Source organism: Procambarus clarkii, chromosome 50 (assembly GCF_040958095.1).
Source record: "Procambarus clarkii isolate CNS0578487 chromosome 50, FALCON_Pclarkii_2.0, whole genome shotgun sequence".
NCBI classification, from domain to species: Eukaryota; Metazoa; Arthropoda; class Malacostraca; order Decapoda; family Cambaridae; genus Procambarus; species Procambarus clarkii.
In genome coordinates this window covers 6,915,934-6,943,839 of record NC_091199.1, presented here as the reverse complement: position 1 = coordinate 6,943,839, position 27,906 = coordinate 6,915,934, and the positions used below count along the sequence as shown (strand labels likewise).

Here is a 27,906-nt window from a genome sequence, read left to right as displayed (position 1 = left end):
CATGAACACTACAGTCATATGTCATTCAAATGGGCACTAGGAGACTCGAACTACCGACCCAACAAGGTGAAGACACAAGCTCTATCAACTTTGCTAATTCCAGAAGCAAGTATAACCGCTGCATCACTTTTCAACTAATAGATTAAAAGAGATTACTGGGCGTGTTTTATATACATATTGTATGGTTAATATGTGCAATAGTTAAAACCTACATATATGCCCTCATTCTTAACATTTATAATTAGTACTATGTTCCCGCCTCCTCTTCGTTTCGTTATAAGCTCCAGGGGCCAGATTCACGAAAGCACTTACGAACCTGTACATCTTTCCTCAATCTTTGACGGCTTTGGTTACATTTATTAAACAGTTTACAAGCATGAAAACTTCCCATTCAACTGTTGTTATTGTTATAAACAGCCTCCTGGTGCTTCGGAGCTCATTAACTGTTTAATAATTGTAAACAAAGCTGCCAAAGATTGAGGAAAGATGTACAGGTTCGTAAGTGCTTGCGTAACTGCTTTCGTGAATCTGGCCCCAAAACTCACTACAAAATCGTAAAGAAACTGACTGATGAACTGTGCCGCTGACACTGTTGATCAGATAATCTTAAGTTTCCTTAAGATTATAAATATACAGTTGTCATCTGGCCTTCGTGAACGGCAGAACAGGTTAGGCAGAAATCTCCCGACCGATAAGCCCAATATCTCTCTCACACACAGATGCCGAAGAAATATAAGAAAATTCACTTTCGCGGAGTGGTAGACGGTTGGAACAAGTTAGGGGAGAAGGTGGTGGAGGCCAAGACCGTCAGTAGTTTCAAAGTGTTATATGACAAAGAGTGCTGGGAAGACGGGACACCACGAGCGTAGCTCTCATCCTGTAACTACACTTAGGTAATTACATGTTTGCCAGCTCATGGAGGGAATCCCAAGGAAGGAAATCATTTGAATTTGATTTTGAATTCAAATCATTTTGAATTTTGAATTTTGAATTCACCGTCTCGCAACGGACAAACTTTTAAAAGCAGTACATTTGTAAACAAAATAATCCTGCCTAATATTTTTCGACACTGTAACCATTTATTCAGACAAAAAGCTTCCGATAAATTATACCCGAGAGCCACTAACCCTATAGTGGCCTCGACGAGGACAGGAAGCTGGCGGCTTGTCGAAGGTCCTCCCCCCCTCCCCATTTGCCTTGATTATGTATATTTTGAAATTCAGTACAGTTTTGGCAGTTTAGGCTACGCCGGGTAGGCGGTTCCATGGGTTAATAACCCTAGAAAGAAAGAGGTCGCCCTAAATGGAAATAATTAATAATTCGTTGTGTCGCGGGACAGGCAGCCAGAGTGTAGTCATATACGTTATAGGCTTATATGAGCATCAAACCAAAGTTCGAGAGAAAAAGTAATTCTAGTAAATTCTCATTGTAAATTCTAGAGGAAACCCGAATTTTTCAGCATTTCTCGCCACGGTTGACATACGTACAGGCGCTAGACAGCTGTTCTGGGTTGCATTCTGGGGCAGGTCATCAGTGGGACTATGGAGAGACCTCTATAAGCCTAATATAGGTTTCCCGTCCCCGACAATTGGAAATCAATCCATGCCATTGAAAAATTTATTACTTTAGTTTACCAAAATATTCTCATTTTCAATGAATTAAAATATATCATAGAAAACGATACCAGCAGGCATGATTTGATGACTAACTATGTCATTTATTTTGTTGGTAATGCGTGGATTTGATTATTGGAAAGTTTATTGCCTGAGGGTCACCATCTCTCTCTTGTGGCCTCAACGAGGACAGGAAGCCGATGGCTTGTCAATAGTTCACCCCCCATTTGTCCTGATATTATCATATATTTGGATCGTGAATTACAGCAGTGTTTTGGTATTTATGGCTTCGGCGGGTAGGCGGTTCCACGGATTCATACCCCTATGGGTGAAAAAGCATTTCTTGTTTGCTGCTTTACATCGTGGCTTGTTGAGCTTGAAACCGTTGTTCCTTGTTTGTGTTCCATCTGACCTTTTGAACTAGTGGCCTGAATCAATATCCTCCAAATTGTTCATAATAACCCATAATTCTTGTTACTTTTTTATTTTATATATCAACCCATTCTCCTGTTTAGATAGTAGTTTTGCAACTATGTGCACCATAGTATAAAGATTGACGTTCTAAGCAATTAGATAATAGAACTTTGTACCATTCATTTTATAGAGTCGAACAAATAATGAACACTCAGTTGGAGATGAGGAGTCACAATAACATGGCTGAAGTATGTTGGTCAGACCACACACTAGAAGGTGAAGGGACGACAACGTTTCGGTCCGTCCTGGACCATTCTCAAGTCGACTTGAGAATGGTCCAGGACAGACCGAAACGTTGTCGTCCCTTCACTTTCTAGTGTGTGGTCTGACCAACAATACTCAGTTGCTGTTGCTGCATGACAACACTCAGCCCCCCTGTTTAAATCTCTGAAGATGCTGAACATAAACTCCACACATTTTCTTGTGCCATTTACATTTACAAAACACTGAGAGACTGGCAAGAAAATTACAGGCACATGGAATAAATGGGAGAATACTGGGATGGATAAAACAATAGTTAAAACATAGAAAACAAAGGGTCATGCTAAAGGGAATGAATCTGACTGGGGAAATGTGCTAAGTGGGGTGCCACAGGGGTCCATTTTGGGGCCAACCCTTTTTGTCATATACATCAATGACAGATGAGAATATTACAAACCACATCATCAAATTTGCAGATGACACTAAAATCTATGGTAAAGTGGGAAGTGAAGGTGATAATGAGACCTCATCAAAGATCTATATAAACTTCACAAATGGCCAGATGATTGGCAAATGCTTTTTAACGTTGATTAATGCAAGACCTTGCATGTTGGGCACAACAGTCCCTGTCACAACTACCTTACAACAGATAGATGAAGAAAAGGACCTTGGAATCAGAATCTATCATTCATTAAAAGTTGCACAACAAGTGAAAAAAAGCGAAGCAAACCCTGGGAATAATCAAGCGTACCTTTATCTTCAAGGAAAAGAAAGTAGTTGTTCAATTGTATAAGTCTCTGATGTGCCCCCTCCTGGATTATTGCATCCAGGCATGGAGACCTCATCTTCAGATAGACATAGCTGCTCTGGAGAAAGTGCAACACCGGGCAACAAAAATTATACCAGAGCTTAATTATCTCACATATCAGGAATGGTTGAAGGCCACTGGGATAACAGTACTGCAAACCAGGCATGACAGGGCAGATCTCATTAATACCTTTAAAATACTGAACAATTTGGAGGATGTTGATCCAGTCAATTTCTTCAAAAAGTCAGATGTAACACAAATGAGGAGCAACAGGTTTAGGCTCAAGGAACCACAATGTAGGACAGAAAACAAGAGATGCTTTTTCACCCATAGGGTTGTTAACCCGTGGAACCACCTACCCGCTGAAGCCATAAATGCCAAAACTCTGCCGGGTTTTAAAATTCAGCTGGAAAAAATCACCAGGGCAAATGGAGGGTTCCTTTGAAAAGCTGCTGACTTCCTCTCCTCATTGATGTCACTAGTATTAGTGGCCCTCAGGTAAATTCAGGTAAATAAGGAGGAAACCGATCATCCAAAGGACCCTAACTCTTGAGTCCATTTGCTCATCACATGAGCCTGAGAGGGAAAAATTATGAAATTTTTTTGAAAAACAAGTGATAAAAAAAAAAGAAGTTGAACCTCTAGGGTCATCGAGTACCACCTACCAGGGTAACGAGGAGGTTATCTTGAGATGATTTTGGAGCTTAGTGTCCCCGCGGCCCAGTCCTCAACCAGGCCTTCTTTTTGTTACACATCCCCAGGAAACCACCCGCAGCAGCTGTCTAACTCCCAGATACCTATTTGCTGTTAGGTGAACAGGGTATTAGGGTGAAAGAAACTTCTGCCCATTTGTTTCCACCTCCACCAGGGATTGAACCCGGAACCTTAGGACTATGAATCCCGAGCACTGTCCACTTAGCTGTCAGGCACCCTGAAGGGCCAAACATGCTTCAGCATGGAGGAGGTACGTCACATTAGCAGGCAGGAAGGGAGAAGGCTGTCATCATTGTGTAGAAGCCACTCACTCACTTCATATCTTCACTAAATATGGGCCTAATTACATCATGCTTAAATATAAGTGAACAAATGTAGTGTAGTGTAGTAAAGTGTGTATAAGATAAGTCATTCACCCACTTATCATAAAGTTAACAGTTTTGAAGAATACTCTAATTGCCATACTGTACAATATTTCTTTTTATTTTTGTATCTCTACTATTGTACACATTGTTCTCCTAAGAACCCCCATCCTTAATGGAGTAATCTCATTCATCTGATTTAGTTACCTGAAGGTGTTGAAATTGGAGTGGTGCTTGAAATATATACTTTAGTAGTTAAAGTATATTTGACTCCACCATATAAATATTTGACATGATTTAAACAGTTGCCACAGGACTGTATCAATAGGAATACTGTACTGTATTTTTGAAGGATTATGATTGCCTCAACATGTGAAAATTGGAAATTATCATACTTGCCAGCATAAATGACAATTTACAAGGATAGTTTATTTAAATGTTTCATTAAACATTTATTGAAATTGATTTTGAAGGGGAAAGCATCAGATTTTGTGCATGTAATTACAATACACATGAGGTTTGACCAAAAACATGCCTTTTTTTTTTTTTTTTTTCTTTTTTTTTTTTTTGAGATATACTGTATACAAGAGTTCTTATATTCTTGTACAGCCACTAGTATGCGTAGCGTTTCGGGCAAGTCACTGGAATACGACCCCCATGAAGAATCGTTTTTACAACCAGGTACCCATTTTACTGTTGAGTTAAACAGAGGCTACAGTTAAGGATTTGCGCCCAGTAAATCCTCCTCAGCCAGGATACGAACCCATGACAAAGTGCTCGCGGAACGCCAGGTGAGTGTCTTACCACTACACCACGGAGACTGGTGATTTGCCAGTAAATACAGTAATAAGGGAGTAGCAGGAGAGTACTGTAGCTGGGAAGTCAAGCTTCAGGCAGTTTCAATAAGAACTCACAAATCATTAAACCAAATTGGTGGTTGAGAAAATGTAGATCACTGGTTGGTGGTACAGACTCTATACCCTTAACTCACACATAATCCAAACTATCCACTTAAAGGTTTTCATATACATCCTTGTTTTTATATGTTAAATATTTTTGGGTTAAATTATAGTATACACCTTGTTGCAGTTATGATTGAGACAAAATATTTATATACACTTTTATTATTCCATAATATTTTATAAAAAGAACTAAACTAAATTTAACACCAATGCATCACAAAGAAAAACACTAAAAAGAAAAATATAACTCTGAGAAATCTGGCATTGACAGTAGTATCCAAAGGTAAGGTAATTAAGAGAAGAAAACACAAAACCCATACGACTATTATATAGTCGTACTGTTTTTGGTACTTGGAGGGGAACATTAGGACAAAGATCTGGGATAGGGCGGTGGGAAGGAATGTTGTCTAACCACTTGGACTGTCGGGAATCGAATGCTGACCTGCAGTATTTGAGGCCATGGCTGTACCATCCAGTTCAAGTGGTTGGATCACAATATCCAAAATCTAAAATAAGTTTGTTAACCAGGCTTTCCATACACAGTTATTCCTATTTGACAAAAAATAAAATTAAAATTCACTATATCCTTATTACCTTATTTCCCCATATTGATGGGGTAGGAAGGCACTCGCCAAGAAATTATGGAAACGTTTTGAATGTGATGCAAAATATTGAAGGAGTTGCAAAGTATTGTAGAGATTGAATAGTTTGTAGGGTATGAAAAGCACAGTTGGAGAATGAACAGGAAATGAAAAAAGTTTTGTACAAAAATAAGAAATTACATATAATCGCTGACATTCAGCATTTCACAATACAGTACATGCACTTTCCATTTAATGAAGGGTGTGTCTATATTGGCCGACTTATTGATCATACAAATCAGACCCCGGTTATTTTACCTTCAATAATATGGCAAAGTCTGCTGTATGATCCTGAGTTTAATTGTTATGCCTACATCAGCTTGCCAAGATCTACAATATGATCACAAATTATTATACAGTACCTACAATTGCTCAACAAGATGCACGATACTACAGTAGTACCATAGTCTTTCCTTTTTTCCAAAACCAATTTAACTAAAACGGCTCTAAGATCAATAAACTAAACTTCTAAATTACAAAATTAAGAAAGCTTTGAATCATGATAAGAAATTGAACAAGACAAACATCACGCAAAGAGTTTAATGTCAACTTTAATAGGTACACGAAAGTTAAGTTTTCACTACTGAGTAGATATATGCAATTAAATGAAAAAAAAAGGATTTTTTTTTTATTACCTGTAAACTGAAACCTTAGTTCTCTTAAAGATCAAGGACACTTTTCTTTTTTGGAACTCTTCCAGACCTGGTAGAATTAACAGCTGCCTTCAAAGAATTCTGTTTGGTAGAAGCTTTGCGCGTCATCAAAGAATTCCGTTTGGTAGAAGTTTTACGCGTCATCAAAGAATTCTGTTTGGTAGAAGCTTTACGCGTCACCAAAAAATTCTGTTTGGTAGAAGTTTTACGCGTCATCAAAGAATTCTGTTTGGTAGAAGTTTTACGCGTCATCAAAGAATTCTGTTTGATAGAAGTTTTACGTGCCACCAAGGAATTCTTTTTGGTAGAAGCTTTACGCTGAGCAGATGTGGCACGTTCAGTCGACATACCACGTGTTGGTAAAATTTTGCATTTTGAAGATACTGCAATTTTGTTTATTTTTTTCTGCCTTGCAGTCGACTTCAATTTACTGGTTGCATCCCATCTTGATGAATCCTTGGTGATAATCAGTCTAGAGGGTTTAGGATTAGAAGAAATGATATGTCTTCTGGTGGGTCTCTGAGCTGCAGTTGTAATGTGTTTAGTTACTGATCGCGTCACTGATCGCGTCGCTCGTGAAGCGACGGATTTCACGCTAGAGTCCATTTTTGCATGAATTCCATTCACTGGATGAGTTTTGAGACTAGTGCAAATTTTTGGTGATGGTAAAGCAAGACTCATGGAAGAAGCCTCAACTTTTGAGCTAGTTTGTTTTGATAAAGATGGTGTGGAGACACAAGATGAAACAGAATTGCCAAGTTCTATAGTAGTACTAAATAAAATAGAAGAGTCACAAGGTGCGCACGAGATTGGTATAGAAGATATTAACTGCACTGAAGTAGAAGCCGAATCAACAGAATTATCTAGTAAAACAGAATTAAGAGATCCAGAAACAGGAGTTAAAGAACTAACAGAATTCACAGGTGATGAAATGTTAGGGGACATACTACTAAAAGAATCTGTAGAAACATTAGATGAAGACAAAGTCACAGATTTTGCAGAAATGACACATTCAGGGGACGTATTGGACCTGGCACCAGAGGAGAGTCTAGGAAAATGAGCACCGAATGTTGACGGGATGCAGCGTCTCTTAGATTTTCTACGTGCTATGTCATTAAGAGACGTGGAGTGAGCAGCAGACACAGCTTTCTTATCGCCCTTTACAGCCAAAGACGGGCTGAATTGAAATCCTTGACACTTTGTTTTATTAGTTGAAGTTAACTTATTACTTGGCGTTAATGATACGCTTGTGTAGTCATCAAGCTCAACAGAATGACAAACTTCTTTCTTCCCAGTTTTAGACGCATTTTCTTTTTCAATAAACTTATTCACCCGATACATGAGGGCCAAACCATACATATTTCCAATGTGCCGTGCTGTTTCCTGATTTTCTCCATCAATAATTGATAGCCATAACTCTGAAATGGAAATAACCAGCTTAAGTTTATATAACTTCCATTCCATACTTATGCTTCAAATGGGGTATGCAGACATTGGTTTCATTTCTAATGATCATACATAACATCTTTGAATAAATTTGTTATTTCATTTAAATGTGCAGACAATAAATCAAAATAATTTGGCTGAAAATTACACACCCAATCCAGAAAGCCGAGAGGTAAAAGTTTAGAAGGTTTTGGTCCGTTCTGGACCATCAAGTTGCACAGTATATTGGGAATATCATCAATTCTTTTATTTTCAGATTTGTGGGTTGGGTTTTTAACTTGAATGATTTTATGTTAGCCTTCATTGGATATTACAGTAAACATTTTGTGCTGCTTTCATGTCAAAATAGTCAGCAAATTTTAAATGTAACATGAGGTACAAATTAGGTACAGTAAAGGGTTTTCTTTTTGACTATTCTTGATGAATCATATATTGCACATCTATTACCTACTTTAAATTATAATGACTTTAGTTTTGTAAAGCCCGAGACCAATTCTGCCAATTGGTTTGTATATCAGAGGTGATCTTGTGTGCTCGGGGCTCGTAAGCTCTATAAATGATGTGGTAGAGGTACTAGCAATAAAAATATAGAAAATAAACCCCACAACAACTTACCAACTCCCAGGAATCTATTGCTCTACAGTTCCCTCTGCTAAATTTTTGGAGTAAGAATAGGTATGTTGTCATCATTACTGTAATTAGTTTTGCTGTTTATAAAGTCATTATCGTTACTTTATTCAGTATTATTATAAACAGTCTTAATTTTTCTTTATTACATTCATATCAATAAAAATTCTTATCTTGTTATTTTGTTGCTTAAATTTGTGACATTATTGTGATCATCAATGTTGTTTCACACAGAAATCACACTAGCATGATGCATCAAATGAACAAATCCACAAGGACCATGATGAGGATTCGAACCTACATCCAAGAGCATCCCAGACGCTGCCTTAATGGAATGAGCTACGACGTGATCAAAAGAATTGAAACCAGAAGTTCTACTGAACTTACTTGGATCCTGAAGCCTCTCCGAGACACAAACCATGGTTTTACACAATTCCAATTTGCTTCATTACACAGTAAGGGCAAAGAGGTAGAACGGCCTATTGACATAGCTCGAGTGCATGGTGGATTGTGTAAAACCCTGGTTTGTGTCTCGGAGAGGCTGCAGGATCCAAGTAAGTTCAGTAGAACTTCTGGTTTCAATTCTTTTGACCATGTCGTAGCTCAGTCGATTAAGGCAGCGTCTGGGATGCTCTCGGACGTAGGTTCGAATCCTCGTCACGGCCCTTGTGGATTTGTTCATCACTGTTTTGTAATTAGAATGACATAGTATTATCATCTGTCTTTATTATTATATGCTGTAACTGTATCTAACAAAACAAATTAAATAATATCTGTACTTACATGTCAAAATATTGCATAGATATATCTTTATTTAAGAATACAGTACGGCTTTATTTCATCACTAATTCACTTCCTACTTTAATTGGTGTGAAAAGAATCATCCCAGAGAAAATGGGGAAGCAATATAGGAAAAGTAGGTAAATTAATAGCAAATAATAAATTATATCTATCCATTCAAACTATTGTACAAACAGCATGGTATCACAGAGAACCAGCATGTAAATCTCTAGCAAATCATACACAATAATTCCTAAACCCCTTCATAAAATTAGGTATGCAATGCTGCTCATAGACCTGGCATATACAAACAAACCACTTCGTTTCCACCGGCTGCCACCTGGATTTCTTTCCCTACACAATCAATACCCATTCCATCACATGCCCCTGGGATGGAATGGATATACGAATAGGTATTCGTATATCAGGGGCAGTTATGCCCCTGATATACGAGTCACAGCCTGGTTGATCATGTATCATTTGAAGGTGTTTATCAAGTTCACTTTTGAACACTGCAAAAGGTTGGCCAGTTATGCCCCCTAACCTCATTTGTCCATCTTCTTTACCTATTCTTTTCACATTCTACTTCTAATCGACCCATGTAAACTGTGTTAATGCAATCCGTCAGTTTCTCAAAGTCATGTGAATGGGTAATATCTTGTTATTATTATTACTTTTGTACTATTATTACAGAATCGAATATATATAAACACTAAAGATAAATGTTTAGTAAATTGTACTAACCTGACAACTTGGTTTCCCCATCAAAGGTTTTTCGAAGAAATTCAATAAAGGAGAACAACATAGTTGCACTTGCCCCCAATTCACCTGTGTACAACTCTAAATATTTCTTGACCAGACCTTGAAGAAATAAGCCCAACTGTGATGCATGTTTTGCCATGATTTTTCTGTGAAGAACATTTCTTTCAGGGAAAATCTGTAGGTGCAGCTCTGAAAAATACAGAAGGATAATTAAAAGCCAAGCATTACAGAATTTACACTAAATTCTTTTCTTGCACTTTTTAATAATGCCTCCTGGTTGGTCTGGTCAACCAATGGCTGTTTAATGCAACTGCTCACAGCCTGATATACGAGTCACAGCCTGGTTGATCATGTATCATTTGAAGGTGTTTATCAAGTTCACTTTTGAACACTGCAAAAGGTTGGCCAGTTATGCCCCATATGTGTAGAGGGAGAGTGTTGTAAAAGTCTTGAGCCTTTGATGTTGATCGAGTTCTTTCTCAGCATGCCTACTGCACCTCTGTTTTTGCATGGAGCTATTTTTCACATTCTGCCATGCCTTCTGGTCTCATGTGGTGTTATTTCTGTGTGCAGATTTGGAACTGGTCCTAGTATTTTCCAAGTGTAAATATTTATGTATCTCCTACTTGCACTCTAGGGAATGCAGATTTAAGATTTGTAAGCGGTCCCAATAATTTTGATGTTTTATTTATTAAATTCTAGAAGTAAAAGATCTTTGCATAATCTGCAATTTCTCCAGCTTTGAATGAAGCTGTTAGTGTGCAACAATATTCCACTCTAGACAGCACTAGTGTCTTAAAAAGTATCATCATTGATGTAGCATCTTGCCTGAAAGGTTCTTGTTATCCAACTACCTGTAGTAATTTCTAAACACCAATACATAATCTACACATACACTGTAGCTACAATATATAAAAACATCACTCAGTTTTCAGTTAGCTGTGCCATGCAAAAAATATATATCATTCTTTTCATCAATGATAACTTAACACTTTCATACTGAGGTCCACATTACTGCACTTAATTATAATGGTACCTAACATAAGTTTGCCTGCAGGGCAGCAAGCTGACCTATATCAAAATAATTATATTTATTTTATGATTGAACAGATTGTTATTACTTTTAAATTATTTTGTGTAACGCATGTTTCAAATAATCCGTCAAATCCATCTGTGGTTACTTTGTTGGACCTTCTGGGCCACTTTTTGTAGTGGCCTTGTGGCTGCAACCAACCGCACTAACCACTGTGCCACAGGTTACCCTACCTAAGTACCTACGGGCTCACCATAGCCCATGCTACTTAGAACCGTTTGTTCCAAGTAGCGAATCATTAACAACAGTTACCCTACCTGTGATAATCTACAGGTTAATCTATGTTTTACATTTTGTGCAAAATCAAGATTGTTGGCATTGACAATGCATAAATTTAAAAAGTTACAGTTTTAATAGCAAGAATCTACTTTCTTTTTTCTGATTTTTGATCCATAAATGTGCATAAACATGTATTGCATTATTAGCACTAATAATATCATTAACTGTGACAGATCTTAGTATGAATTACAAGCAAATTATGACCATTTCCAGTTTAATCAGTACTGTATACTAGTAATACATAAATAAAATAAATAAATAAATGTTTATTCAGGTAAGGTACATACATACAAGAGATTTTACAAAAATTGATCGATTTATAGATAGAGCTAGTACATACAATGCCTAAAGCCACTATTACACAAAGCGTTTCGGGCAGTCTTATATTGACTATATTCGGGCAGTATTATATTGACTATATTCGGGCAGTCTTATATTGACTATATTCGGGCAGTCTTATATTGACTATATTCGGGCAGTCTTATATTGACTATATTCGGGCAGTCTTATATTGACTATATTCGGGCAGTCTTATATTGACTATATTCGGGCAGTCTTATATTGACTATATTCGGGCAGTCTTATATTGACTATATTCGGGCAGTCTTATATTGACTATATTCGGGCAGTCTTATATTGACTATATTCGGGCAGTCTTATATTGACTATATTCGGGCAGTCTTATATTGACTATATTCGGGCAGTCTTATATTGACTATATTCGGGCAGTCTTATATTGACTTTATTCGGGCAGTCTTATATTGACTATATTCGGGCAGTCTTATATTGACTATATTCGGGCAGTCTTATATTGACTATATTCGGGCAGTCTTATATTGACTATATTCGGGCAGTCTTATATTGACTATATTCGGGCAGTCTTATATTGACTATATTCGGGCAGTATTACATTGACTATATTCGGGCAGTATTACATTGACTATATTCGGGCAGTATTACATTGACTATATTCGGGCAGTATTACATTGACTATATTCGGGCAGTATTACATTGACTATATTCGGCCAGTATTACATTGACTATATTCGGGCAGTATTATATTGACTATATTCGGGCAGTATTACATTGACTATATTCGGCCAGTATTACATTGACTATATTCGGGCAGTATTACATTGACTATATTCGGCCAGTATTACATTGACTATATTCGGGCAGTATTACATTGACTATATTCGGGCAGTATTACATTGACTATATTCGGCCAGTATTACATTGACTATATTCGGGCAGTATTATATTGACTATATTCGGGCAGTATTATATTGACTATATTCGGACAGTCTTATATTGACTATATTCGGGCAGTATTATATTGACTATATTCGGGCAGTCTTATATTGACTATATTCGGGCAGTATTATATTGACTATATTCGGGCAGTATTATATTGACTATATTCGGACAGTCTTATATTGACTATATTCGGGCAGTATTATATCGACTATATTCGGGCAGTCTTATATTGACTATATATTTGGGCAGTATTATATTGACTATTCGGGCAATCTTTTTTGACTATTCGGGGAGTATTATATTGACTATATTCGGGCAGTATTATATTGCCAAGGACAAGAAGCCTATAAGGGTTAGGCTACCAAGGCCTCCCTAGCCAAGTGTGAAGCTGTTTGCACCTAACCCCATTCTGTTATTCATCAGAGTCACAGTCAAGGACAGGAGGTCACCCATCCAGTTCCATACCAGTCTCAAAAGTTGTTAAACCTGATTGACCGAGTGGCGGCCGCCGGTCTGAATGATTACCATTATCACTAGCGTAGCTGGCGACGGCTCCCACCCAGTCCTCTCCAGACACTGCTGACAGCTGCTCCGCCAGCTGCTGGCTCTCCTTAAAGAACAATTTCCTTGTCTTTCCGCGAATTTGTGAAGGCTTTTCCTTCGACCCCGAGGCCATGTTTACAGCTGGCGCCGACGCGGTTTGTAAGATGATCGCTGATTGGCTCTCGGCCTCGCAAAGTTGACATAGTCTACGAGCCTAAAACAACAAATATTTTAGAGAATCAAATTCAAAATCAAATTCAAATGTTTATTCACGTAAAATTACATATATATTCGGCAAGCCTAAGTCTAGCTGTAGCTGCATATATAGCAGTCGCAAGATTTGATTTGATATTTCATATGGCTCTCTGTGCAAGATAGTACGATAATATGGAGGCATAGAACTGTAGTTTTCACTTCGTCCGAGAGGTATGAGGTTCTGTTGAAATTATTTATGTATTACTCTTCCCCTAGCTCGCAAAATTGACGCGATGTCCTGTTTTCTATTCGTGGGTCCTAGGTTAGGTTAGGTTCGGGTAATTAAGTGGCGTTGGGAAGGCTGGAGATGATGGACTGATTCATCCCCACCTCCCCCCCCCCACACCCAAGATAAAGGCCGTCAATCATCATCATAGCAATTCCTCTTCCGACAGCTTCATTTGGGATGATGTAAGGAGCCATCATGTGGTGTATTTGGATTGTGGAAGAAAGTTGTCTGTGACTTGAGTATCAGCGGGGCTACTTGGACAGGTTGGTAAAAAATGACATCCTCATTTATGAGGAGACCGTGGTTTGATCCCCCTCCCCCCTTTTGTCCAAGTGGTTGGGTATCTTTCTTTCCTCAAACCCCAGGTCTTTGTCCTCAAATCCCAGTTTCTTGTCCTCATATCCCCGTTCCTTGTCCTTATATCCCAGTTCCTTGTCCTCATATCCCCGTTCCTTGTCCTTATATCCCAGTTCCTTGTCCTCATATCCCCGTTCCTTGTCCTTATATCCCCGTTCCTTGTCCTCATATCCCCGTTCCTTGTCCTTATATCCCAGTTCCTTGTCCTCATATCCCCGTTCCTTTTCCTTATATCACCGTTCCTTGTCCTCATATCCCAGTTCCTTGTCCTCGTATCCCAGTTCCGTCTTCATATCCCTTCCAATGCGCATATAGTCACGGTGGCTTAGTACTTTATCCTCATAATCACCTGATCTCAAAGAACTATACTTTAATATGAAGCTTGAGCTGATCTGAAATATGTTTCTTGGCTATATTTATGATAAGCCTCGATATATTTAAATACTAGCAAAGAAAGCATGCCTAAGCCTATTTTTATCATTAATATGTTTTTTATATTCAGCTCAGTAACAAAATTAGAACCAAATGTCATGATAGCCATTTTGTGTATTCTGGCCAGACTAATTGATCTTACTATCTATGATAGTAATCTTGTAATTACTAGTAATTGATAGTAATTGATCTTACTATCTATAATATGATCTTACTCAACCAATCCTTGTAAAAATTTATTGTATGTATGTACCTTACCTAAATAAAATTGTATTGTATTGTATTGTGCTAGGCTTCAGGCTATAGCCTATTTAAAACATGATTTGGGTGCTAAATATATTTCTTGGTGGAAAATGAATATAATGATACTGCTCGATGCTATTTACGCTCATGTACACAAAACACCTAAAAGGAATGCAATTAAAACCCTCAGTTTTTTTTTAATGTTTAATTCTGCTGAATCCGCCATCAGATGGCGACAATATTATGTCGACCAAAACACAATTTTTTCTTTAATACGTCGACCAAAGCAGTTTCAAACCCCCAGATATTCTTCCTTGAGCATTTATACCCTTTAAGGATAACTCAAGAATTCGTATTTAAACACGAATGTTGAAAATATTGAGACATAACAACATTTTTGACTAGATTTTATAGAACACAGTAAAATCGTAGGCGATGGCCCGCCGTGAGACGACTATGAACATCAGAAACCAAGACCTAACACATACAGTGTGTTTAGCTAATTACACACACTCGTAAAGTAATTTCACGCATTGTTGCGTAATTATACACTAAAAAAATGGCTACAGATTGGGTAGTGGCATTACATATATGGAATTGAGTTGATTGAGCGATCGAGGTCTTCCTACGTTAGTGGAGTTCTGTCTAGGATATATATATGACTTCTCGGTTATCTATGTATAGTGTATAATTAAAATTAAAAAATCAGGTTTATGTATCAAGGTGACTAATGTATATATGCTCGAAGATAACTAGTGTATATGTATGCTAAGGCTGTTTTAAGTCACTCAAGCTACATTAGAATATACATACACATACACTAGGAACATTTTGGAGTATATACATACTAGAGACACCTTGAAACATATACATACTAGATCCATCTTGGAACATATACTAGAGGAAATAACAGGACCATACGACCCACACTGGGAACTAACAGCCCCGCACCAATGGCTTATCTTCTACAAGATGCCAACCACAACAGTAGCCTAACTCATATGAACTGATATATTTTCCATTCTGTACCATTTAACCGTCAATTTAGGCTCGCCTAAACCGTGTCGTTCCAAATACTAATATAACTATTAATATAAACAATGCTGAACGTGTTTGATACAATATTGAGCCATTAAATATATGATATAAATGTTATATAAATATATGCTGTGAACTGTGTATTGAAAATGTCAATGATCAGGCTTACATTACTCAATTATTTAATTAAATTATTAATTACAGAATTTATATGTTAGAAAAAGTTGAGTTAGCGCGTGTGTGGGTTTTCACCTATTTATATGTCTGTAGGATCAGGCTTTAGCTTACGGGCCCCGCCTTTCCTGCCACCAGGTGTGTGTGTGTGTGTTTGTAGTGTATAAAAATAATATTACATGAACACACAACAAATTAATTAAAAACTCAACATAAAAAAATAGGAACCAATTTTCCAAAATAGTTTACTATGGGGGAATGTGATGTGTAATGAAGACACTGCCAATAATATGAATTTATTTATGTCTTATAATCGGATTAATTAGCACCGACAGTAATAAACTTTATTAATGAAATTCATCCAAATAAATTAAGTTACAGACTTTGACTAATGTTACTGATATTGAAGATATAGTTTTCGGTCTGTGATATAAAGAAGTTAGTGTTGGATTCGTTGAAGCCTCTTGAATGAATAGTATATTGAATGGGAAAGAGGGAGAGAAGGGATGGAAGGAGGGAGGGAGGGAAAGGGAAAGAAAATTGGAGAGAATGGGAGGAATGGTGGAAAGTAGCCTTGTACGTTTGTGCTTTGTGATGGTGTAGTTGATGTGGGTGGTGGTGGAGACAGTTCAGTTGACGGATTTGGCGATGGTGGTGGTGGTAGTGGTGGTGGTAGTGATGCTGGTAGTGGCTGGTCGTGGTGGTGTCCGGTGGCCACTGCACTACAAAGGGCCCTCAGATCTTGCTGATCAACACCTGAAAAAAACAACTTTTATTTACCGTTTCTCAAACTCACTTGTGTGTGTTCATTGTCTACGTGAGTCTCCCCTCGTTACGCGCCTTCAACCTGTGTCTCCTAGTTATGCCTTCCTGTCTGCAGGTTATGTTGAAATTTAAGCCTTAAGAAAGGTACTGTCTACTTCTGTGTCTTGAAGATGTGTGTCTACCTCTGTGCTACTCTATTGTGGGTTCTTCCGTGACTCTTTGATTAAGGCTACTATGTCTGTCAGCTGGTTTTGTTTACTTCTATGTATTCCTGATATATTCAGAGAGTTGCTGTGCTTTCAGTGTTGAATCTAACTCATGTCAGTTTACTAAAGTCTTAACCAATGTATGTGTACATAGATGTTTGTCTTGACTTTGCTGGCTCTTACCTGACGTCCATTAAGGGGTTGCACTGGCCGGAAATTTTCCTCCAGTAGTTGGCCATCCAATTCTTCCAACTTCCGGAACTCCTCCAGCTGAAACGGAAAAGATACCCTTTGATTGTGTGTATGTACCATTTTCTATTATTCGTTTTCTTCGATTTCCTCGCACCAACTGGACGTAATCCGTCCTCGTGCGACCAGCTGTACTATGTCAACAATGCGGGAGAGAGGTCAACTATTTCTGCTCCCATTGCTTTAAATCAACTACAACATGCATTGCTTTCAATTCAATATGCTAAAAAAAAGAACTGTTGATATATACACTCAAGTATGTAAGTACCTTATGTTGTCTGTTTCTTGGTTTAGTTCCCAAGCCATAATTATAATTGCTATATTAAATCATTCAGATTTATTATTAATTATAACTCATTATCAGTAGCCTCACTAATTAGTACATAATTAACGCAAGAATTAACAGACAGTTATTCATTACAGATCTCACCGTCACCTGAAGACTGTCCAACTTACCTGAGCAGCTGAGATGGGAAGAGTATTCTTGAAGACTGTCCAGGTAACTACTTGATTACAGGGGGGCGTGGTGAGGGAGCCTTGGTACCGGAAGAACGGCAGTGTATTGGACGGTAGCAGGTCTTGTAGAGCGAAGGTGGCCAGCGTCGTGTTGGTATCTGGTGGGGGGAAACGAGCAGTGGTATAGGTTAAGTAATAATTGTAATTACGAAGCAATAAGATGCTTATCTTAACATACTAAGAAGGTTAGGTAAGGTCGGTGTTTTCTATGAAGCTTTTCAAGGTAAACTAAAATAGTCACAATAAATTAGTATGTCACATATGCACTTATTTAATAAGTCAATATTGACTATAAGAAAGTGCGAGAACGGGTTGGGGGGTGAAAGTGGGGATGGTGGTTGAACAACCCAACAGGTTTTCTTCCCATTGGGGAGTGTTGTACATGCTGCTATGGCGGTGTGTCCACTCACAGGATGAGTGGCGCTGCCCAATAAACTCGCCCCTCAGGGCAAAATTAAAAACAAATTATATGGGGGTTAGTATGGTTAGTGGTGATATGGTTTAATGGGCAGGTGGTAGTGGGGGGGGGTAGCGGGCGAATGTGGTTCCTCTCCAACCGGTTCTTTAGGATAGAGAGAAGAGTGGGAAGGGGGAGGGGGTTAATTCGTGTTAATAAGCCCCAGAACGCCACGGGAGACATCACCCGTCACGCAGGGTGCAGTCGCACCTCCACAGATCTCCAGTATCATCTACTGATACTGGTAATGGCTCAAAAAAGGCCACCACTTACGAGCTATTCATGCCCGTGCCACCTTTTGGGTGGCTTAATCTTCATCAACCCATCCCAGAACGCACACAGGAATCAGGTGTACTCACTAGCATCGTGTACTTTAGAGAGGCCGGTGATGATGCTAGCCAGCTTGGGGTTGTCAGCGGTGACAACCTCCAGCAGGATCCCCAACACTGCCACTCCGTCAGCGTGGCTCACCGCCTCCGCCAGGCTGCCGTACTCCGTCTTGTAGTGGACCATGTGCAGCTCTCCCGGGAACCTGTTGGTCACAAGCAGGGGGAAACACAGAGGGAAAAGTTCATTAATCGAGTTGGTAGACTTGTTATTGAAGAACATCTCTGGGATTGTTGACCAGATAGGAGCCGGTCGGCCGAGCGGACAGCACACTGGACTTGTGATCCTGTGGTCCTGGGTTCGATCCCAGGCGCTGGCGAGAAACAATGGGCAGAGTTTCTTTCACCCTATGCCCCCTGTTACCTAGCAGTAAAATAGGTACCTGGGTGTTAGTCAGCTGTCACGGGCTGCTTCCTAGGGGTGGAGGCCTGGTCGAGGACCGGGCCGCGGGGACACTAAAAAGCCCCGAAATCATCTCAAGATAACCATCATCTCAAGATAGACCACACACTAGAAGTTGAAGGGACGACGACGTTTCGGTCCGTCCTGGACCATTCTCAAGTCGATCACAATCGACTTGAGAATGGTCCAGGACGGATCGAAACGTCGTCGTCCCTTCAACTTCTAGTGTGTGGTCTGGTCAACATACTTCAGCCACGTTATTGTGACTCATCGCCTGCATCTTTGGGATATGACAGTGGGATCGAACTATAGCATCTTGAGGCATCCTAGACGGGCGCCTTGCCAATGGAGCAAGATGTGGTAACAGTTTAGTATATTGTGTTCCATTGGTAAGGCGCGCGTCTGCGGTGACTCAGGATACCATAGTTCGATCACCGGTCTGCTATAATGGTTTTGCTATCTTGAGGTTATCTTGAGATGATTAAGGGGTTTTTTAGTGTCCCCGCGGCCCGGTCCTCGACCAGGCCTCTACCCCCAGGAAGCAGCCCGTGACAGCTGACTAACACCCAGGTACCTATTTTACTGCTAGGTAACAGTGAATAGAATGAAAGAAACTCTGCCCATTGTTTCTCGCCGGCGCCCAGGATCGAACCCAGGATCACAAATCCAGTGTGCTGTCCGCTCGGCTCCCAAGAAGCAAGTATACACAGTGAATTATAATTGGGAACCATAGCCCAGGACTAGACTAGACTCCCACAAGTGTGTGTACATCTAGAGGAACACAAGAACTTACTTGGCTCCGTTGATAGTGTGTTCGGATCCTTCATTGACGTTCTTGCCCCAGTGGAAGTGGAACTGAGTGAAGGTGTAGGCTCCTGGTAGGCCTCCTCCACTGATGGTAGGCTGGCCTACACCGGCCGCCATCGCCAGAGACACCAAGGCTGCGGGGAAGAGCAGGTTGAGATTAGACAAGTGTTTGTTGTTGTTTAAGATTCAGCTACTGGGAACAAAACGTTCCAAGTATTACATCCTTTATGGATGTAATACAACCCTTGAACACCAGAATTCCAGAGTCGTGGAGGGTTTCTAACGTGGTACAAATTTTTTAGAAACGAGATCGCTTGCGCTGAACTATCGCTCGATCAACCTAATAGAACTAGTCGTTCTGTTCGTATCATTCTTCATTGTTTATGTCCTATTATGCAAATGAATACGGTCGCAATAGATGGCGCTCCTCCCTCACTCACCAGTATGTCCGTTGTTTAGCAGGTGTCGTCTTAGCAGGAAGGGCGTCGTAGCCGGTGAAGGCGAAGGCTGGTAGTAAAGTGAGAACCGTGTTAACTATGACGATGTCGATGGGTGACTGAGCCGAGGCTCCACATGTTGGGTAGTTGGTGGGCCAACTCTGTGGACCTGTGAGGGGAGATGCGACGGACTTGAACCATAGGAAGGGGAATATAAACAAAAGAAAGAGGGGAAAATCCGGAGATTAATCCGGCACAGAAAGGGAATATAAACAAAAGAAGGGGGGAAAATCCGGAGATTAGCAACAGGAAAAGGGAAATTAACAGGTAAACAGAGTGAACTTATATGAGCGTAAACTAGTCAAAGCCGAAGAGAATGAGAGTAACGGATAACAGATACAATAGATACAGTCAACAGAGGGGGGGGGGGGGGGTTGAACTCACCTGTGGCCCCAACGTAGCCCCAGAGAGGGTTGAGACTCCCCCCATACACCTGTAGAATGACACACCTGGGTTAATGACATAATTAATAGTTTCAATTATAATAATTGTAATAATAATAGACCGAATACTATTACGAATATTAAAGCTATTAATAATTATAATACAAATAATTCTCTCTCTCTCTCTCACTCTCTCACTCTCTCACTCTCTCTCTCTCTCTCTCTCTCTCTCTCTCTCTCTCTCTCACTCTCACTCTCACTCTCACTCTCACTCTCTCTCTCTCTCTCACTCTCACTCTCACTCTCACTCTCACTCTCACTCTCACTCTCACTCTCTCTCTCTCTCTCTCTCTCTCTCTCTCTCTCTCTCTCTCTCTCTCTCTCTCTCTCTCTCACTCTCTCTCTCTCTCACTCTCTCTGTCTCTCTCTCTCTCTGTCTTTCTCTGTCTCTCTCACTCTCTCTGTCTCTCTCTCTGTCTTTCTCTGTCTCTCTCACTCTCTCTCTCTCTCTCTCTCTCTCTCTCTCTCTCTCTCTCTCTCTCTCTCTCTCTCTCTCTCTCTCTCTCTCTCTCTCTCTCTCTCTCTCTCTCTGTCTTTCTCTGTCTCTCACACTCTCTCTCTCTCTCTCTCTCTCTCACTCTCTCACTCTCTCACTCTCTCACTCTCTCACTCACCGTGCGACTCCCCACAGGGAGAGTAGGTCTGAAGTTGTCCAGTATCAGGTCCCCATCTTCGCCAATCAGCTCCCAGAACTTTTCAAGCTGAAATATTCCAACCACTTTAAGTAACATTACAAAATATCACCATTTAACATCACACTTAAAACATTACCAAAGGTGCTGAAATACGTCATTAAATACATAAATACAGTGATAGATAACATCAGATTTCACAACCAGATATTTCATAAATAACAAATTTTTATATTTAACTAGCTGTACCTGACCACGCGTTGCTGTGGTTCAGCAATCTTCTGTTTCCCAGTCCTCCCCACCATTCCCCTCTCCCCCAACCCCGCAAAGGTTGGGGGAGTTACTGACCTTACACAGGATGCAACTCACAATAGTTGACTAATTCGGGTACCTTATTTAATGCTGAGGTGAACAGAGGCACCAGGTAAAAGGAAAAAATTGCCTAACCCGATTGGGTATCGAAGCCTGGTCTCCTCGATTGCATGTCGAGGTTGCAGACCCAATTATAAACAGGTATTTACGCGCTGATTTGATTAATGTATGAAGATTAAGCCACCCAAAAGGTGGCACGGGCATGAATAGCCCGTAAAAGGACAGTGATTTACATTATTGTTGTTGTTTTAGATTCAGCTACTCAGAACGAAATATCCATGTAGCACGGTCTATGGTGAGCCCGTAATTGAGTTCGGTTATTCCCGATAACCTTGTTTCTCTGATATTTGGGGGTCAAAGTTTTAAACGCAGGTGGGGTTTCCTCCTTTTTCCCTGTTTCTTTTTCGCTTCTGTTTTAGTGCGCTAGTTTTAATCTTGTAGTGATTTGCATCTGAGGTGTGTATATATATCTCAGGAGCTCACCTGAGCGAGGGAGATGGTGATGGGGTTCTTGAAGACGGTCCAGGTAACGATCTCCGAGCAGGGGGGAGTAGTCAAGGAGCCCTGGTAGCTGTAGAACTCGGCCACGTTGGTCGGTAGCAGGTTTCTCAAGGGGAAGGGCGCGATCTGCTGCTGGGAATCTGGGACGCGAAAAAGCAGTTTCTAACTCAGTTGAAAACACTTATAAACCCCTAGACTGCTACCTGAATATCTTGGAGTTATATATGATAGCCTATATTATTTATATTAGTTATATATGATAGCCTATATTATTTATATTAGTTATATATGATAGCCTATAGAGTTATATATGATAGCCTATATTATTATTGTTATATATATGAGTTATTGATGCCTATATATCTTGGAGTGGAGTTTTATATTATAAAATACAATTTTCTCACTGAAAGGCATTCATGCTCTTTAATATATGTATAGTGTTAATTAGGTGGTGACATGATAGAGGTTTACAAGTGGATGAATGGACATAACAAAAGGGGGATATTAATAGGGGGTATTAAAAGTATCAACACAAGACAGAACACCAAACAATGGGTATAAATTGGATAAGTTTAGATGTAAGAAAGACATAGAGGTAAATAATGGTTCGGTAACAGGGTTGTTTGACTCACTATACTGGTGAATGGAGGACAATCCCTGGACGATACTTTTGAGGTTAGGATTGTCGACTGGTCCAACCTCCAGGAAGATAGCCAAGACAGCCAGTCCGTCTGTGTGACTGACAGCTGTCGCCGAGCTCCCGTACTCCGTCTTGTAGTGTACCATGTGTAGCTCGGCCGCGTACCTGTCCAAGAGACGGTGTTGAGAGACAGAGAGGGGCAGTGTTCACTACATACAGGATCCCCCAGGCTTTCCCACAACCCAGGTTGGGGGACACCTCTATTACAGACAGATTTAAGGGGGAAGAAGAGTAATTTATATTCACACAGACCAATTTGGGGACATTTTATCATCCACAACCCCACCATGGGATTGCTGTACCCCCACCACCCACTTTGGGGACACTTTACCAACCACAACAACATACTTGACCCACTCACCTTTTGCCATCAACTGTGTGTTCAGAGCCCATAGTTTGTTTACTTCCCCAGTGGAAGTGTAACTGCAGGAAGGTGTATTTGGCCAACAGATCCCCACCTTGAACAGTGGGTGCTGGGTTCTGTCCAATCGTGACCTGGGCTGTGGGGTAGACAGAATAGACAGAACATTTTATTACAAGTCACTTAACACCAGTCACTTTATGCAGGCGAGGAGTCACAAGAACGTGGCTGAAGTATGTTGACCAGACCACACACTAGAAGGTGAAGGGACGACGATGTTTCGGTCCGTCCTGGATCATTCTCAAGTCGACTTGAGAATGGTCCAGGACGGACCGAAACGTCGTCGTCCCTTCATTTTCTAGTGTGTGGATTGGTCAACAACCAGTCACTATAGCTAAGTTAACGCTAATCAGTAACTAATTTTACACTAACCAGTAAAGCTAACTTTACACTAATTTAATACGAACTACTAAAGATAACATAAAGGTTATAGGAAACTAATATGTCTAAGTAATATAACAAACTTCATGCGAGTTTCGTCAAACTATCTTGAGGTTATCTTGAGATGATTTCGGGGCTTTAGTGTCCCCGCGGCCCGGTCCTCGACCAGGCCTCCACCCCCAGGAAGCAGCCCGTGACATCTGACTAACACTCAGGTACCTATTTTACTGCTAGGTAACAGGGGGCATAGGGTGAAAGAAACTCTGCCCATTGTTTCTCGCCGGCGCCTGGGATCGAACCCAGGACCACAGGATCACAAGTCCAGCGTGCTGTCCTCTTAACTTAACCTAACCTCACGAGAATTGACACCAAAACGAAGTTGATATATTTGCAATTCTTTTAACCATGTCGTAGCTGAGTCGATTAAGACAGCGTCTGGGATCCCCACACAGACGTAGGTTCGAATCCTCATCACGGCCCTTGTGGATTTGTTCATTTGATATATATATATATAGAGGTTCAAGTTACCAGGCAGACTCAGTATATAACAAACCAGTTAATTCCTCACCTGAATGGCCATTGTTCGTGATAGTAGCATCGTTAGGGGTCACGTCGTAATTCTTGAAGCCGAAATCCAACCATGGATAACTACCCTTGACCTGTGAGGTCACGATGTCGATGGGTGATTGGTTGGCTCCGCCGCACGTAGGGAAGGTATTGGCCCAGAAGCTGGGTCCTGGGGACATACACCAGAATGGTCAATAAATGGGGCATTTGTGTGTAGGTCAGGTTAGTACGTTTATGGTATGGTTAGTATCTTTGTCAGTGTTGGGGGGGGTTGTGTTGTGTTTGTGGGGGTCTTAGGTAGTGAATGTTAGAGGTCACACACACACACACAAACACGCACACACGCGCACACACACACACACACACACACACACACACACACACACACACACACACGCACACGCACACGCACACGCACACACACACACACACACACACACACACACACACACACACACACACACACGCACACACACGCACACACACACACACACGCACACACACACACACACACACACACACACACACACACACACACACACACACACACACACACACACACACACACACACACACGCACACAGAAATCTGTACACCTGTTGATAGACGGTTGAGAGGCGGGACCAAAGAGCCAGAGCTCAACCCCCGCAAACACAACTAGGTGAGTACACCCACCCCCACACACACCCCCCCCCCCCACACACACACACACGTGTAGCCAGCACCCACCCACCCCCACACACACACACACACACCCACCCCCCCCCCACACACACACACACACCCACCCCCCCCCCACACACACACCCCCCCCCCCCCACACACACACACACACACCCCCCCCCCCCCCACACACACACACACACACACACACCACACACACGTGTAGCCAGCACCCCCCCCCCACACACACACACGTGTAGCCAGCACCCCCCCCCACACACACACACGTGTAGCCAGCACCCACCTGTAGCACCATGGTAGCTCCACACACACACACCCCCCCCCCCACACACACACACGTGTAGCCAGCACCCACCCACCCCCCCCCCACACACACACACACGTGTAGCCAGCACCTACCTGTAGCACCATGGTTAGCTCCACACACACACACCCCCCCCCACACACACACACACGTGTAGCCAGCACCCACCCCCCCACACACACACACACGTGTAGCCAGCACCCACCCCCCCACACACACACACACGTGTAGCCAGCACCCACCCCCCCACACACACACACACGTGTAGCCAGCACCCACCTGTAGCACCATGGTAGCTCCACACACACACACACACACACACCCCCCCACACACACACACGTGTAGCCAGCACCCACCTGTAGCACCATGGTAGCTCCACACACACACACACACACACACCCCACACACACACACACGTGTAGCCAGCACCCACCTGTAGCACCATGGTAGCTCCACACACACCCCCCCCCCCCCACACACACACGTGTAGCCAGCACCCCCCCCCACACACACACGTGTAGCCAGCACCCACCTGTAGCACCATGGTAGCTCCACACACACACACCCACCCCCCCCCCCCCACACACACACACACGTGTAGCCAGCACCCACCTGTAGCACCATGGTAGCTCCACACACACCCACCCCCCCCCCCCACACACACACACGTGTAGCCAGCACCCACCTGTAGCACCATGGTAGCTCCACACACACACACCCACCCACCCCACACACACACACACACGTGTAGCCAGCACCCACCTGTAGCACCATGGTAGCTCCACACACACACACACCCCCCCCCCCCACACACACACACGTGTAGCCAGCACCCACCTGTAGCACCATGGTAGCTCCACACACACACACACCCACCCCCCCCCACACACACACACACACGTGTAGCCAGCACCCACCTGTAGCACCATGGTAGCTCCACACACACCCACCCCCCCCCCACACACACACACACGTGTAGCCCCAGCACCCACCTGTAGCACCATGGTAGCTCCACACACACACACCCCCCCCCCCACACACACACACCCACCCCACCACCCCCCCCCCACACACACACACACGTGTAGCCAGCACCCACACCCCCACACACACACACACCCCCCCCCCCCCACACACACCCACCACCCCCCCACACACACACACACGTGTAGCCAGCACCCACCTGTAGCACCATGGTAGCTCCACACACACACACCCACCCCACCACACACACACACACGTGTAGCCAGCACCCACCTGTAGCACCATGGTAGCTCCACACACACCCACCCCCCCCCCCACACACACACACACGTGTAGCCAGCACCCACCTGTAGCACCATGGTAGCTCCACACACACCCACCCCCCCCCCCACACACACACACACACACGTGTAGCCAGCACCCACCTGTAGCACCATGGTAGCTCCACACACACACCCCCCCCACACACACACACGTGTAGCCAGCACCCACCTGTAGCACCATGGTAGCTCCACACACACCCCCCCCCCCCCCCCACACACACACACACGTGTAGCCAGCACCCACCTGTAGCACCATGGTAGCTCCACACACACCCACCCCCCCCACACACACACACACACGTGTAGCCAGCACCCACCTGTAGCACCATGGTAGCTCCACACACACCCACCCCCCCCCCCACACACACACACACACACGTGTAGCCAGCACCCACCTGTAGCACCATGGTAGCTCCACACACACCCACCCACCCCCCCCACACACACACACACGTGTAGCCAGCACCCACCTGTAGCACCATGGTAGCTCCACACACACCCCCCCCCCACACACACACACCCACCCCACCACCCACCACCCCCCACACACACACACACGTGTAGCCAGCACCCACACCCCCACACACACACACACACACACACGTGTAGCCAGCACCCCCCCCCCCCACACACACACACACACACGTGTAGCCAGCACCCACACACACACACACACACGTGTAGCCAGCACCCACACACACACACACACACGTGTAGCCAGCACCCACACACCCCCACACACACACACACACACGTGTAGCCAGCACCCACCTGTAGCACCATGATAGCTCCACAGAACATCTGTAGGGAAGATAACGATCAACAATAAACAGGTGTCTTACCCAACAGCAAGATATAGAAACACCTGTAGGCAAACACATCAGTTACAAGATAACAGCTATCTACATATACCTATTACCATCATGTTATAACCCTCATTATGATAACAGCTGTATATATATATATCTACCCCCCACATCCATTTTTCATACATTACAGTGATTAGAAATGTATAACCCTAATAGTGTGTCATTATGTCAATCATATCATTATCCCTGTATCATTCATCAATGTTTTACATATATTATTCAGTGGCTGATTTTATAACAGTCTTTGATAAATTGTACCAGTGGTATAATACATTTGTATTATACCACTGTACCATCCTATCATTATCAGTACATCATTGTACCACTAACATCATTATTCCACAGTACCAACGTACCACATACTTCATTATAGCACTGTATCTTTGTACCACTAGCATCATTATACCTTTGTACCATCATTTCACTATCCTTATAACATTGTACCATCATTTCACTATCCTTATAACATTGTACCACTAACATCATTATATTATT

The 27,906-nt window shown here is 42.2% G+C and overlaps 4 protein-coding genes across 4 annotated transcripts in view; 1 reads left to right on the top strand and 3 right to left on the bottom strand.

Moving 5' to 3' along the window:
• Positions 1 to 5,280: 5,280 nt before the first annotated feature.
• LOC123772643 (uncharacterized) lies at positions 5,281 to 13,372 on the bottom strand. Its single transcript, XM_045765896.2, has 3 exons — positions 13,198 to 13,372; positions 10,026 to 10,232; positions 5,281 to 7,846 (listed from the first exon to the last, which is right to left on the bottom strand). The coding sequence occupies exons 1-3, from the start codon at positions 13,346 to 13,348 to the stop codon at positions 6,435 to 6,437; spliced, it is 1,770 nt and encodes a 589-aa protein (XP_045621852.1). The 5' UTR covers positions 13,349 to 13,372; the 3' UTR covers positions 5,281 to 6,434.
• A 1,575-nt stretch (positions 13,373 to 14,947) lies between these two features.
• Positions 14,948 to 20,663, bottom strand: LOC138351592 (carbonic anhydrase-like). The gene is made up of 7 exons (XM_069303415.1): positions 20,614 to 20,663; positions 20,173 to 20,338; positions 19,719 to 19,866; positions 18,496 to 18,668; positions 17,620 to 17,777; positions 17,098 to 17,184; positions 14,948 to 16,699 (listed from the first exon to the last, which is right to left on the bottom strand). The coding sequence occupies exons 3-7, from the start codon at positions 19,847 to 19,849 to the stop codon at positions 16,679 to 16,681; spliced, it is 570 nt and encodes a 189-aa protein (XP_069159516.1). The 5' UTR covers positions 19,850 to 19,866; positions 20,173 to 20,338; positions 20,614 to 20,663; the 3' UTR covers positions 14,948 to 16,678.
• Positions 17,271 to 27,906, top strand: part of LOC123753083 (glucose dehydrogenase [FAD, quinone]-like) — a 67,201-nt gene continuing 56,565 nt past the window's right edge. The window contains exons 1-2 of the mRNA XM_069303406.1: positions 17,271 to 17,423; positions 17,587 to 17,662. Coding sequence (XP_069159507.1) covers positions 17,633 to 17,662 — 30 coding nt within the window. The 5' untranslated portion in view covers positions 17,271 to 17,423; positions 17,587 to 17,632. The remainder of the gene's footprint in view (positions 17,424 to 17,586; positions 17,663 to 27,906) is intronic.
• On the bottom strand, positions 20,169 to 24,443 carry LOC123772758 (carbonic anhydrase-like). Its single transcript, XM_069303779.1, has 6 exons — positions 24,248 to 24,443; positions 23,239 to 23,377; positions 22,810 to 22,982; positions 22,160 to 22,317; positions 21,287 to 21,373; positions 20,169 to 20,360 (listed from the first exon to the last, which is right to left on the bottom strand). The coding sequence occupies exons 1-6, from the start codon at positions 24,423 to 24,425 to the stop codon at positions 20,169 to 20,171; spliced, it is 927 nt and encodes a 308-aa protein (XP_069159880.1). The 5' UTR covers positions 24,426 to 24,443.

Coding starts and splice junctions, on each gene's coding strand:
- LOC123772643 (XM_045765896.2), bottom strand. CDS start 13,348: ATGGCCTCGGGGTCGAAGGAAAAGCCTTCACAAATTCGCGGAAAGACA. Junction 10,233..13,197: donor CAGCTACGCTAGTGATAATG/GTAATCATTCAG, acceptor TGTATTTTTCAG/AGCTGCACCTACAGATTTTC. Junction 7,847..10,025: donor TGGGGAAACCAAGTTGTCAG/GTTAGTACAATT, acceptor TTTCCATTTCAG/AGTTATGGCTATCAATTATT.
- LOC138351592 (XM_069303415.1), bottom strand. CDS start 19,849: ATGGCGGCCGGTGTAGGCCAGCCTACCATCAGTGGAGGAGGCCTACCA. Junction 17,778..18,495: donor CTCTAAAGTACACGATGCTA/GTGAGTACACCT, acceptor TCCCCCCACCAG/ATACCAACACGACGCTGGCC. Junction 16,700..17,097: donor AACCCCTTAATGGACGTCAG/GTAAGAGCCAGC, acceptor TGTTTTTTTCAG/GTGTTGATCAGCAAGATCTG.
- LOC123772758 (XM_069303779.1), bottom strand. CDS start 24,425: ATGTCCCCAGGACCCAGCTTCTGGGCCAATACCTTCCCTACGTGCGGC. Junction 22,318..22,809: donor GTCCTCCATTCACCAGTATA/GTGAGTCAAACA, acceptor TTCGCGTCCCAG/ATTCCCAGCAGCAGATCGCG. Junction 20,361..21,286: donor TCCCTGTGGGGAGTCGCACG/GTGAGTGAGAGA, acceptor CTATGGTTCAAG/TCCGTCGCATCTCCCCTCAC.